Genomic DNA, 14,940 nt, shown 5'->3' with positions numbered 1-14,940 from the left:
CTGGAAATATTCACTTGGGAAGCCTTATTAGAAGTCATTATGCCTAGTTATGCACACTCTTCCCTCCATCTTATAAAATACCTTTTCTTACTAGTGATTATATTTGTCTCTGAAATTTGTAAATTCTGATTATTTCACCTTCCTGTTCTCCCTGCTATCATTCCATACCAAGTCTCCTCCCTTTCTTTTTCATACAATATATGAATGTCAGTTTATATTTATTTGACCAATATACTCATCTTATCTTTTATATAGAAAGCTTGATTGGCTTCCCAATGTTTTCCCAAATAACTCCAGATTCTCACGAGTGGCATAGAGCAATGTCCATATTTGGCTCCAACCAACCCTTTTTGCTGAGTAGTATCTTCTGTAGTTCTGACACTTTCCCTTTGCTTCCATGCTGCTAACCTCATTTCCACCAACTGGAATTTTCTAGCCTCCTGACTATTCTTTGCTTTTGTTTAACTTTCTTCTGTTAAACAAAATCTGCTGTTAACTTCCCTATCTCATATTTTCTTTTAAGTACTGAAAATATTGATCATTGGTATAATTCATTTTCTATTTAATTATACAGCCCTCTTTGTTATTTTTTACTGTGTTATCTTTTAAAATTCTGTGGACAATTAAGTTGTCTAACTGCATTAGGACAAAAATTCTGGTCTCAAATCTCTGACCCCTTTGCTCAAATTATAGGTGTATATTTGGATGGTTTTAATGTCAGTTTTTCTTAGATTTGGCAGAAATCCAGGAAACTGGGGACATTTGAAGATGACTTGGGTCATTTGGTGATTTTTAGGTTGATCCAAATTGCCCTGGTGACACCAGTCTCACCTCAGAACAGTTAATTTTCTGGATTGACTCCCGATTTCTGGAATGTGAGGTAGAGTTGTTCATATGTTATGTTGGAGTAGGCCCTTCATTTATGCAGTGATTCTCTAAGTGTCAATCTAATGTCTTTTCCCTTCTCTCCCTTCCTCTTTGTAAACAATGGAGTCCTTTGGGACTTTGTCACCATGACATTTATTTTTTATTGTAAGATTTTATATTATTAACTTTTTCATATATTCTCTTGTTGGAGATCTTGTTGTATGGTCTTCATATAACAAGATTAGTGGTATATATTTTTTAAAAACTGAATTTATTGTATTAGAAAAACAAGGTAGCAGGGTTTTTTAAAAATTTTATTGAATTTTTAAACTTTATTTTTGTCGTTAACCCTATTACAAATGTCCCCATTCCGAGTCTCCCCAACCCTCCACCTGCCTTTTGCCCAGCGCCAGCACCCCCTTCCCTCTGACCATCATTGCACTCTTGTCTGTGTCATCCAGTTAGAGAGAGAGAGAGAGGGTTAGGGTTAGGGTTAGGGTTAGGGTTAGGGTTTCTTTCCTTATGATGTATTTGTTTTGTTTTGTAATCACAGGGAAAGAATGCTTCCCAACTCATTACATGTTAGAAATACTACTGTGATTACAAAACAAAACAAATACATCATAAGGAAAGAAAACTACAGACCAATATACCTTATGTATATATATATTGTCACCAAAAATACTCAAGGATATACTAGCATACCATTTGCAACAAAACATAAAAGGATTATATACCATGAAAAAGAGGGGTCCCAGAAAGCAAGTTTGATTTAATATCAATGTAATTCACCATGTGAATAAAGGAACAAAAACCAAAAACTAAACACCATGATCATCTCAACACAGAAAAATAATTTGACAAAACCCAACATCCTTTCATGAAAAAACAAACCATTCAACAAAGTAAAATTAGAAGGTCTTTACTGTAATAAAGGATAGCTACAAAAACTGGAGCACTAACAGCATAAAAAAAGAAAAGAAATAAAGAGAATCTATATTGGAATGGAAGAAGTAATGTTATCTACCTCTATTTGAATAGGACATGACCTTGTATACAAAAAAAATTCTTAGGACTCATAAAAAACTATTAGAACTGATAAACAAGTTCAACAAGGCTGCAAGATATAAAATCAACATACAAAACTCAATTTTATTTCTACACACTAGTAATAAAAAATCCAAAAGTGAAATTAACAATTCCACTTAATAATAACAGCAAAAAAAAAGTATGAAGCCTTCTTTCCCTTTCTAGTTCATGGAACAGTTTATGAAGGGTTGATATTAAATCTTCAAGACTAAAGATATTGTAATTTTTGTTTTTATCTTTTAGGATTCTCCTTTTACAAATGCAGGAATGGGATCTAATCTAAATCTCCTGGGTGAAATTGAATGTGATGCCAGCATAATGGATGGAAAATCCTTAAATTTTGGAGCTGTTGGAGCCCTGAGTGGTATGTGGACACTGTAACACACTATCTCTGTTCTTTGTAAAACTATGAATATTATCATTCTATGGCATCAAAGACCTATTCCAGTTTTTTCCACCATTCTTAATTGGAATAGTGTTGACAGCAAACTTAAAATTTTTTTTTTACTAAATTTAAGACATGAAATTTTAGCTGTATACAGTCTTTGTTAGAGTTTGATCATTCTCCATCCCCTCAAAGATTATAGACATTTCAAATGTGTTAGCATATTCTCTTAATTTTATAATGATTGGAAATCATAATTTTGTAATTACTTGAAATAATTTTTTTTGTTGTTAAAAAATTCAAACGACATACAAGCATACCTAGGAAATATTGTGGGTTCTGTTCCAGACCACCTTTATAAAGTGAATATCCCAAAAATGTATCATATGAAGCTTTTGGTTTTCTAGTGAATATTAGAGTTTTTTTTAAAAAAATAGGTCCCTTTGGAATTTCTATAAATGCAATTATATCACCTATGTATCATGGCAGTCTTGCTTACCCCCCCCCCCCCCCCCACCACCACCACCACCATTTAAGTATTTTGTTTTGTTTTTTTCTTGCATTTTTATACTGGCTATGACATCCAGGACAATGTTGAATATAAGTAGTAACAGTATACATCCTTGCTTTTTTCTTGATTTTAGAGCGAGAACATTAAATATTTCACCATTTTGTATCCTGCTAGTAGGATTTTCATACATGTTCTTTATCATATTGAGAAAGTTCCCTTCTAATCTTAGATTGCTGATAGTTTTTATTATAAATGGGTATTGAATATCATTAAGTGCTAGTTTGCATCTACTGAGATATGAAATTTCTCCTTTATTTTGTTAAAGGAAATTTATGTTCCCTTCTTGGCGTAAAATCTTCTTGGTCATAAGTTTTTATTTTTATATTTTGCTGATGTTCAAGATTTTTGACATTTATGTTCGCATAATAGGCTTTAATTTTTCTTTCTTATAATATTCTTTTCAGGTTTTGGAATCATGGTATGGCTGGCCTCATAAAATGAGCTAAGGATTTTTTTTCTTTCTGACCTTTGAAAGAGTTTGTGTATGATTGGAATGATTTCTTTTTAATTGTTTGGAGGAATTCATTAGTTATTCTAAATTAGTAGTAGAGTTTTTGTGGGAAGTTTTTTAAAAAGGGATCTAATTTCTTTAACAGTTATAAGACTATATTTTCTTTTTCTCCTGTGTGTTTTTTAAGGAATTTGTCTTTCTTTTATAAGTGTTCAAATTTCTTATTCTAAAGACTTTTTTGTTAGCTTTCATTATTTATTTCTAGTGTTTAATTTCACTGTGGTCTGAAAACATACGCTATAAGATTCCAAGCCCATAAAGTCTTTTGAGACTTGCTTTATGGCCCATATTATGATGTGTTTTTGATAAATGGTCCATGTGAACTTGAAAAGAGTAGATATCTTATAGTTGTTGGGTACATGTTCTACATGTCATGTCTATTTGATTATTCATTTATTCCAATATTCTATATTCTTTCTTATTTGTATGATAGGTAAGAAATGGTATTTCAATTCGTTTTTATTTTCTTTTATTGTAAAATTTTATTGGTATTTAATGAAATTTCTCATGTTTAAAGAGCATTTACATTTTTCTGTGAACTGTTTATACCTCTTGTGTGGCTTGCCTTGTAAAACTATAATGTGCTTTATCATATTGGAATTTAAAATTTTTATTTGTCAAATTTATTTCTCTTTTGTGGCTTTTGTATTTTGCATTTGTAAGGTTTCTCTCAATTATGAGTTTAGTCATCTATATTTTTTTCTAATATGTGTGTAATATATTTTTATTTAACTCTTAAATGGATTATTTATTTTTTCTGAAATGACCAACACATTGTCCCTACATAATTTATTGAATAACAATTTATTGAATAATAACTACCATTTATTAGATAACCATTGCATAATCATTTTTCTCCAATAGTTTATACAGTACATATTAAATCATTTAGTTCTCACAATAACATGAGGTCAGTACTTTTCCCCCTATTTTACAGATGAGAAAACTGAGACACAGGAGAGGTTTAGTAATTTGTCCATGGCAGTGGTTGGCAAAGTCATTAGTCAACAGAGCCAAATATCAACAGTACAATGACTGAAATTTCTTTTGAGAGCCAAATTTTTTAAACTTCAACTTCTTCTAACGCCACTTCTTCAAAATAGACGCGCCCAGGCCGTGGTATTTTGTGGAAGAGCCACACTCAAGGGGCCAAAGAGCCGCATGTGGCTCATGAGCTGACCACGGGTCGATTGTTGCTGTATCAGTCCGGGTTCAACTAGGAGACAGAAATCACCCAGTAGTTTAAACAGGAGAGGTTTAATATAAAGAATTATTAAATAGTGATAAGAGAGTAACTATATGAAGATGGAAAGAAAACTCAAACTGTATTCTAGGGCAGAAGAATACTGAAGTAGGGATTAACTTGGAAGGGAATTCAGACTTTGTTGTAGAAGGTATGGTTGCAGCCCACTGTCAGGCAGAGAAGTTGCTGGGGTACCCAGGCCATTGTCACTGTGAGAGCAGAAACGAACTTGGGTGGCTCAGGTGAGTTTGGCCTGGTAGATTGGCACACAGAAGTCAGGAAGCCATGGTAACTAAACCTCTGTTGCCAAGGATAGCAATTGGGCTTTTGGCTCATTAGATGGTCAACCAGGTGGAACATTTTGCCATGTATGCCTGTCGTGCTGAGGAGAATATGGGGGGATCAGTGACTTGAGCTTGGTGCAGTCCTAGTCTTCCTGGGGCTGTCAGCTATGCTGCCGTGGCCTGAATCAAGAGCTGGGGAAAACATGTGGTGGCCAAATGCTGGAGAAAACTGTTCCTTGCAGTCACTTAGCACTGGAGACTCCATGTGGGCCAAATAGTGGAGAAAAACTGGTATTCTCCAGGCGCTGGATAGCATTCTCCTGCAGTGTGTCTCCAGTGCCCTCTACTGACAAACTATATCAGTGTGCCAGCTGGCAAAGGAAACATTTAAAGGGCCCTTTTCCATTTTTACAGATCAAGCAACAAAGGATGGATTTGTAGCTGAGAACCAATAAATTGATAGCTGGTACAGTAGTAAAATAGTCAGATCCCCAGCACTCTATGTGTTCTTTCTGCCTGTCATATGTACCCTATCTGTGCCCTACTCATTTGAAAACTATCTGTATCACATATTAAATATCTAAATTCATGTGTGTCTGTGTCTGAAGTTTAGCTTTATTCTATTCAATTGATATATTTGTCTATTTTCTACTCAAACCACACTCTTTTCATTAGAATAGCTTTTAATGAAAATAATCTTATTGGGTGAAGTCTTAACTTTTTCCCAAAGTTTTCTCTTTCTAATGAATTTAAGAGTCAGCTTGGCATACTTCATAAATTTTTTGAAATTTTGAATTAATAGACTTGAATTTATAAGTTAATTTGGTAATTGTTAATGTCTACAATATTGAATCATTTATTTAGAAATATATTTAAGAGCTCAGAGACCTGTGCTTTTCCATCCTTTGGTATTTTATACATTTTTGTGTGTGACAGTTTTTTAAAATGTCAATATGGTGGTCTTAATAGTAATTTTTATAGCTGCTTTATATCCCACTGCTGATTTTTTATTTACATTAGTAGTGTCCTGAGAGGCATCATAGCTTAATGGTTAAGGGCATGGTCTCTGGCATTAGCTGCCTCTGTTAAAATCTCAGCACTAAACTTGGGCAGGTGAGTTAAGCTTCTGTGAAAATGTTTCCTCAGTAATGAGATAGGGTTCATAAAGGTATTTATCAATATGTGGAAGACTGAAGGGATCAATTGAGTAATCTGATACATTTAAGGGATTGGCACTGGGCCTGACACATCCTATCTAGTAAAGAGGGAATTTGCTAATTGACCACCACTCCTTCACAAAGATGGCTGCACCCAGAGCCGAGGCCAAATTCCCATAAGGAGCCTTAACAAGCAATCATCAGGGACCTGAGGCTACGCCCCCCCCCCCCCCCCCCCAGGGCTTGACAGGGGACCTGAGGCTGTGTTCCCCAACTGGCAGGACTTGACAGGGGACCTCAGGCCACACTCTCCACCCCGGCACCAGGCCAGGGGACCTCAGACTGCAACCCCGCCTGGTGGCGTTTCACGGGGGACCTCAGGCCGTGGCCCCCGCCCCATCATCAAGCCAGAAGACCTGAGGCTGCACCCTCCTGCCTGACTGGCTTTGACAGGGGACCTCACTCCATGCCCCCTACCCAACTGGGCTTGATGGGGACCTCAAGGTGCACCCCCAGTGCTGGGTTGGGGGAAATCAGATTGCGCTGTGATGGGGGAACTCAGGCCTGAGGCTGTGACGGGGAACCTCAGACCCTTTGCAGGGCTTGATAAAGGTGGTACTGGCTGGGTCTGGATCTAGCCCAATTGGGGGGCCAGGGCGGCCAGGTCTGGGTCTCATGCAGTTTTGAGGTGCATATGGGTGGGCGGAGACTTGACTCTGGGTACCATGGTGTGCCCCAGACTCTGACAGGAGGGAGGTTTTCATATACATTTTACTATTTCCTTTCATCTCTGACACTTCTATTATAGAAAAAGGGCAAATAGCAACATTAAATTATTTGCTCTAATTAATCCCCTTTTAATCTGCATGAATTTTGTGCACCGGGTCACTAGTATTAGATACTAAGTTATTGTCACTGTCTTCTGTCCTTATCATTATTGTCATTATTTGTCATTGTCATTGTCTTCCTGATATGCTTTCAAACTAATACTTACTGCCATCATTTTTCCCAGATAAGTGCCCATTTTTCACTTTTCACATTCTGTTTTCCTTCTTGGAAACAATCTGAACCATACTTTAGGTTACAATCTGAACTATTACTTTAGATAACAATCTTGTATATACTTGGTCTATTCTCTCTACCCTTACCTAGCTTGAAGAACTTCCTCTATGTTCAGTCTTTTTTACAGGTGAGATTTTAAATATTTGGCCATTAATTTTCCTCCCCAATTAAATTTGAAGCTGTTTGTAATCATGTTTATTTATTTTTTTATTTTAAAAATATTTTTATTGATTTTCAGAGAGAGAGAGGAAAAAAGAGGAAGAGAGAAAGAGAAACATCGATGTGAAGGCATAAAATCAGTTGGCTGCCTCCTGCAGGCCCCCCCATCAGTACCAAGCCCACAATCTGGATATGTGCTTGGATGGGAAATGGAACTGACAACCTTTTGGTGCATGGGACAATGTCCAACCATCAAGCCAAGCCGGCCAGGGCATTTTTTTAGAGGAAATGTATGGTTTTGATTGTAGATGTCACATTTTCAGTTTATTTTTCTTTTTTTATTATTCTGAAATATATTAAAAAGGAACTGAATTTAAATGTGTATTATTTCAAATTCAGTTTTTTGCTGCTATAGCATATGACAAAACACGAGAAGGTATGTTTTATATTTGTTCTTTTCTGGAATTTACTAGGTATTCATGTATTTGTTGATTTGTTCTGTATTGTTTATGATAATTAAGGATTTGTATTAATATATAAAAGAAGAGTTTTCCAAGATATTTAAAACTTGTGTTTATTGAAATTGTCACAAAACTGAGTAAGAAACTTGAAGACTTTTTTACTTCATTTTCTGCTAATTTTATTTTATAGGAATCAAGAACCCAGTCTCAGTTGCGAACAGACTCTTGTGTGAAGGGCAGAAGGGCAAGCTCTCTGCTGGCCGGATTCCTCCCTGGTAACCGCTTTGTTCTGCCTGACTTTCCCTGGGTCTTTGGTCTTTGGTGCATGCAGTGTTTGAAGGCTATTTTTATCCACAGAAGGTTGATGCTGTTGGTTGTACACCAGTGGTAGCTTGCCTTTGAGTTGAAGACTCACTTTGTTCTGTGATCTTTGTACACTTGATAGAACTCCGGATGGAATAGAATATTGTGGATTAAAGCAGAAAAGAGATCAGAGTTATTTTGGGTTTTGTAGTTGATCATAGGGATGTTTTTGCTGTTACTAAGACTCAACTGGGGTCTTTTTATTATGAAACTTTAAAAGAATCTTGCACATTCTAGTCCAGAGTCTAAACTAATTGTTAATCTTGAGGAGTTCTTAGAATAAAAGTACTTAATTTTTCTCATCTGCAGAAACACATTGTGACACTAAGATTAGTCAGGTCACATCTCTTCTCCAGCATTAACATACAATTCTCATTAAAAACACTTTGAACTTTTCAAATAGTTCTAAGAGTTGAGAATGTTATAAAGAGCCCTCATGAACCTGTCATCCAGCTCCAATAATTAACAATGCTTTTGCTCTTCATCTCTTTCATGCATATCTTTTTTCTCCTGACATTTTAAAGCAAATCCTCGACATCCTATTTTACCCTCAGATAGTTCTGTAAATTTGTCTGTTTGCAAAGCATAACCACCATCCTGTTAGCATGCCTAACATTATTAACAAATATGTCTCATACTCAGTATGTATTCAGCCTGGCTGTGAAAGTTACGTTAGTGTTCTGTGTGAAAGTTATTACAGTAGAACTGTAGGAATTACTTTGACTGTTATAATTTTAAGTCATAGAAAATAAATTTATTAATAGTTTTGAAAAACCTTGAAATCTTTTACCTAAATAAATTAAAGGTATTCTTTAATCATATACTTCTTAGGTGTTTAATCATGGTATTAGAAAGGTTGATTATACAAAATTTCAAAGAAATGTTAATTTTTAATATTTGTTTTCAATAAAACAAGGGTAAGGGAAAGCAATCTCTAATATGTGTTTCATTATTTCCATCATGTTTAAGAAGTATAAAGTACTGATAAGAAAAAGACAACCAAAATTCTAAAAATTAAAGGATACAAATAGACAACTTATAGAAAATAAAATATTGATGGCATATGAATATATGAAAAGTTGCTCAATCATAATATTAATAAAAGAATTGTGAATTAAAATGATATATTTTCACCTTATCTAAAGTAGTAAAATTAACTAATAAGACTAATTATTTATATGACTAATATCCAGTCTTGTTGAGGGTGTGGAAAAAGAGTTTTTTTGTGTTATTAGTGCTGGTGGGAACATATAGCTAGTTGAGAGACATTTTTACATCATTGATTAATGTAAAAAATGACAATGCACATGCTGTTTGCTCTAGCAATTACACCTTAAGACAGAACACCTTCACATGTACACAGGAAGGCGTGTGCAGCAAAAGAGGGATATAGCAGTGTGGCTTCTATATAAACCTGTACACAACCTAGATGTCCATCAATGGCTAAGTAAACTATTTTCTGGTTGTATTATTAACTACTTTGCAGCATAAATGAAAGAGAGAAACATTGACATATAGTAACATATATAGATCTCTAAGTTGCTGAATGCGTTCAGTTTAGCTTACGTAGGGGGATCTCTACATTCTTAGTGCTGCCATGGAGGCTGGAGAGGCTCCTGCCACTGCTGCTGTGCTTGCCAGCTGTGAGCTTGGCTTCTGACTGAACAGCGCTCCCGCTGTGGGAGCGTACTGACCACCAGGGGGCAGCTTCTTCATCAAGCGTCTGCCCCCTGGTGGTCAGTGTGCATCATAGTGACTGGTCATTTGGCGGTTTGGTCTATTTGCATATTAGCCTTTTATTATAGAGGACACACACACACACACACACACACACACACACACACACACAAAAGGTCTGGAAAGAAAGTTACCAAACTCACTGTGATTATTTTTGGGAAGTAGGAAAAAGAGAACAAGATGAGGTAATTATCAAAAAGGAAGTGTAATATTTTTATATTTTCCAAATATAAAATATTGGGGGAAAAAGTGATGGCCATTTTGCTATTAAAATTATGTCATATAGTAATCCTACACTAGTTTGGAACTAGCTATCGTTTTTCTGCTTTGTTCTTTGCTTTCAAATTGTTTAGACTATTTTAGGCATTTTACATTTCCATATGAATTTTAGAATCATATGTTAATTTCTATAAATAGCTGCTGGAATTTTGATTAAGATTGCAACATATCCATTTACTAAAAATTTCTTTAACTTCTCTGGACAGTGTTTTAATAGTTTTCACTGTACAGGTCTTTCAAAGCTTTTATTCAATTTATACTTAAGTGCTTTATTCTTTTTAATTCTATGATAAGTTGTATATTTAAAAAATGTTAATTTTCAATAATTTGTTGGCAATATATAAATATATGAGTGATTTTTATTATTCCTAGTGATGTTCTATCTTGGGAATTTGCTATACTCAATTGTTCTAGTACCACATTTATAGATTCCACAAAATTTTCTACATGGATAGTCATGTCTTCTGGGGATCTAATTTCACTTCTGTTATAATCTGGATTCCTTTAATTAATTTTTCTTCATTACAGTGGGTAGGACCTCTGAAGCAATATAGACTAGAAATGTGAGAGTGGACATTCTTGCTTCGTTGTGATCTTAGGGAAGTAGCATTTGGTCTTTTACTGTTAAGTCTGATGGTTGCTATAGATTGCTATAGATGTTCTTTTTTATGTTGAGAAAGTCCTCCCATCCCCCCCCTTTTTTTTTCTTTATTTATTTTGTGTTTTTTTAAAGATTCATTTTGATTATTTTAATGATAAACATCCATTACCTTTGTCAGAGACTACCCCACTCCTGAAGAACTGCACAAAGCCCAGCTGGTGTGTCTCAGTGGTTGAGCATCGACCTATCACAGTTCAATTCCCAGTGAGGGCATATTCCTGGGTTGCTGGTTCAGTGCTCACTAGGGGGTGTGCAGGAGACAGCTGATCAATGATTCTCTCTCATCATTGATGTTTCTATCCATCTCTCCCTCTACCTTCCTCTCTGAAATCAATACAAATATTTAAAGAAAAAAAAAGATTAATTTTCATAGATATATATTCATTGCCATTTTGTTCATATTTTTTATTTTTATTTTTCTTCTTATTTTTCTTAAAAAGGCCCTTTAACAATTCATGTAATATTGGTTGTGATGAACTCCTTTAGCCTTTCTTAGTCTGAGAAGCTCTTTATATGTCCTTTGGTTCTAAATGATAGCTTTCTTGAATAGAGTAATCTTGGTTATAGCTCCTTGCTTTTCATCTGTAGTTTGGTTGGCATTTTGATGTGGTTGTGGGAGGATGTGAGTACTATGTTTACCTATGCCTCCATCTCGATCTGAAGTCTATCTGAGGAAGTGTCTTTTTTGCATAATGTAAACATTTTTTCAAATGTTTTTCTGCATTTATTGAGATGATCTTATAATTTTTTTTTTCTTGGTCAATATATTGATTGGTTAATTTTTGGCTGTTAATTCAACAGTTGCTTTTCTGGGATAAATTCCACTTGGTCATAATGTATAAGACTTTGTAAAGATTTTTTGCACCTATATTAATGAAAGATATTGGCCTGTTTTGTTTTTTGGGTATACAGGGATATATTTCTATATTTCATCAAATTTGGGAAATTTTTGCCTGTCATCTTCAGATGTTTTCCTGATAACCCCCATCTCTTCTATTCTTTAGGATTTCAATTACATATCTATTTGAGTTCTTTTTTTGTTTTTTGTTTTTTAAATATGTTTTTACTAATGTTAGAGAGAGAGGAAGAGAAACTGATAGATAGAAACATTGATGAGAGAAAAACATTGATCAGCTACCTCCTGCTGGTCCCCCTACAAGCCCACAACTTGAGCATGTGCCCTGGCCAGGAATCGAACCAGTGACCTCTTGGTTCATAGGTTGACGCTCCACTGAGATGCATTGGCCAGGCTCTATTTGACTTCTTGTAATAGTCCTATAGATCACTGATAATTTGTTGACCTTTTCCATTTTTTCTGTGTTATTTTGAATAATTTTCATTGTTCTCAAGTTTAATAATTATTTTTCTGAATATGTAATCACCTGTTAATTCCATCTAACTTATTTTTCATTTATGGCATTGTAGTTTTTTATCTTTCAGAAGTTTGATTTGTATCTTTAAGAAACTATCTTCCATGAATCTACTTAATATGTTTAATCTTTCCTGTAGCCTCTTGAACTTCCTATAGCTTCTTGAACATATGAATAGAGTTATAATGTTTTAATATCTTTGTATACTAATTCTATCATGTTTACTATTTTGGGATTGTTTTCAATTGAATAATTCCTCTCTTCATTATAGATTACATTTTCATGCTTCTTTGCATGCTTGATAATTTTCATTAGATTCCAGACATTGTTTTATTTGGTGCTGTATATTCTTTTATTTTAATAGATATTCTTCAGCTTTATTCTAGGATATGGTTGACATATTGAAAGGCAGTTTCATCTTTTCAGGTCTTGCTTTATACTTTGTTACATGCCACTAGGGAAGCATTTAGCCTTGAGTTGATTTTGCTTTGCTATCCAGGCCAAATCCTTCTAAGTACTATAGCAGATGCGCCTAGAGTGATTTTTTTTTTTTTTTTTTTTTACTTTGGTGGGAATAGGAGCTATCTCTGGCTTTGTGTGAACTTGGAGATTGTTTCCTCTCAGCTTTCACATTATTCTTTCCCATGCTCTGGTTAATTTCCTTTTACACACACTGATCTCTACTCAACTGAAGAGTAGAAGAGGACTCTGCCTCCTCTCTGGTACTTGCCCTCTGAACTCTGGCTACCTTGGTTGGCTTCTTTGGATGTCCAACTCAGAGAGACTGCCAGGCTCTTCCTGAATTAACCTTCTTGTGCTGAGGCTGGAAACTCCAGGCAGAAACCTGGGACAGTCAGAGGGTTTACCTTATTTGTTTCCTTTCCTTCAAGGATCAGTGTCCTACAATATATTGCCCACTAACATCTAAAAACTGTTGTTTTTTATATTTTGTCTGACTTTTTTTTAATTGGTTCAGGCAAGAGTGTACATTTCTTCCTTGTTACTCACTCTTGTTCAGAAGCAGAAATCTTTCACAAAAGTTCACTGAAAACCTGCAGTAGTTTACAAAAGCCCAACTCCCTGAGTATCCTAGTGTATTGTTTCTTAAAAATACTATTCAATCTATTGTAGTTTATAAATTTATTAAATTTTTGAATATACTACTTTAGTTGTATGAATTTGAAAAGAAAATTTGAAACCTAAAGATTAAAAGAAATATAAGAGACCTGTCAAACGATATAGTTTGAACTAAATTTCCATTCAAATCAAACAGTTTAACAAACAAAATAAAAACAGTAGCAAAATTTTATATGACAATCAGGGATATGTGAACATCTATTGACTATATTTTGAGTCTGAGGATTTATTGTTAATTGTTTTTTGGTGTCATTTGGTTATGTTGTGGTTATCTGTTAAAAAATAATTTTTTGAGATGTATGCAAAATATTTATATTTGAAATTCAATATTTTGGATTTGCTTCAAAATAATTTGAGTGGGGGTATAAATGAATGAGATTAGCAATCTGTATATATAAAAGACTAATATGCTAAGTGTCCGACTGGTCACTATGATGTGCACTGACAACCAGGGGGCAGATGCTGAATACAGGAGCTGCCGTGACTGCACTGGTCATTTACAGAGAAACAGCATCATGGACCTGGCGCCCACAAAGCAACACTCAGCTTCCCCCCTGTGGGACACAGGCACTGCCGCCACCCCAGAGCCATAGCCCACCAAATCGCAGCCGACGCTGCCAAGACCCAATGGTGCAAAATGTGGCCCACAGCCCAGCCCAGCCCAGAAACGGTGGCTATGGGCACTGGGTAATGACACACAGCAGTGCCTGGCTTCCTCTCCTTAGCGACAGGCTATTTAACAATGAACGGCACCCACAAAGCAATACTCAGCTTCCCCCACGTGGAACACAGGCCCTGCCACTACCCTGGAAAGATACCTCACCAAATTGCAGCCGATGTTGCTGAGACCCTATAGAACAAAATGCAGCCCACTGCTCAGCCCAGCCCAGAAACAGTGGCTATGGGCACTGGGTAATGATGTACCATAGCAACACCTGCTTCCTCTCCCTAGGCTAGGCTACTTGGAGTTTCTTCAGCCCAGGAACATGACTTGCTTTGTAGTCAGGTGGAAACATTTTACACTTTAACCAAATGTCTATGAAGCGTTTTCCTGTGCCTCATTTCATTTGATCCTCACAGAAGTCCTAGAGTAGGTAGATAGGAGACTCGGTGGAATCCTATTTTCTTTTCAATGGCTGGAAAACAGAGATTTAGAAAGTTTAGACACTTAACCCGACTGAAAAGAAGTAAGAAATGGTGGACCTTGAAAGTGACTTCAGGTTTTCTCACTACACAGAATATAGTCAAACACTGCTGCAGTTAAATATTTTACCCCTTGTTCTCCCTTCATGGTCTACAATAATAATCTGCTTTGTGTTGATATTTACTGCTGTGTTACTGACAATTAACTGACAGAGAAATTGGGTTGCTTCATTGGGCTGGAAAAAGTTTAGCTACATCAGAAAGCACGTCTAATTAAGCAGGTTTATTTTATACTAGTAGCCTGTTGTAGGAAGATTTCTGCAGTGGGGCTTCCTGCTATGCTCTTCCCTGCCCCACCTGCTTCCCTTCTTTCTTCCCTGCCCCGCTTGCTTGCTTCTCTGCAGCTTCAATCCCTTCTGCAGTGCTTGGCTTTCTACGCTGTCTTGATATGCAAATTAACT

At 35.7% G+C, this 14,940-nt stretch overlaps 1 protein-coding gene across 16 annotated transcripts in view; it reads left to right on the top strand.

Annotated features, from left to right (window-relative positions):
• The window catches only part of TASP1 (taspase 1), a 233,348-nt gene that overhangs the window by 46,539 nt on the left and 171,869 nt on the right, over positions 1-14,940 (top strand). For 15 of the 16 annotated variants that reach the window (XR_004984368.2, XR_004984367.2, XR_004984369.2 and 12 more), the window contains 2 exons: positions 2,200-2,320; positions 7,980-8,064. The exons of the other annotated variant lie outside the window; for it this stretch is intronic. Coding sequence is in view for 12 of the 15 variants with exons in the window: in XM_036418435.2 (XP_036274328.1) it covers positions 2,200-2,320; positions 7,980-8,064 (206 nt within the window). In the remaining 3 variants the exon portion in view is untranslated. The remainder of the gene's footprint in view (positions 1-2,199; positions 2,321-7,979; positions 8,065-14,940) is intronic. 16 annotated transcript variants of the gene reach the window in all.

The sequence above is a fragment of the Pipistrellus kuhlii genome, unplaced genomic scaffold (genome assembly GCF_014108245.1).
Source record: "Pipistrellus kuhlii isolate mPipKuh1 unplaced genomic scaffold, mPipKuh1.p scaffold_m20_p_6, whole genome shotgun sequence".
Classification (NCBI taxonomy): domain Eukaryota; kingdom Metazoa; phylum Chordata; class Mammalia; order Chiroptera; family Vespertilionidae; genus Pipistrellus; species Pipistrellus kuhlii.
This window is presented reverse-complemented; position numbering and strand designations above follow the sequence as displayed.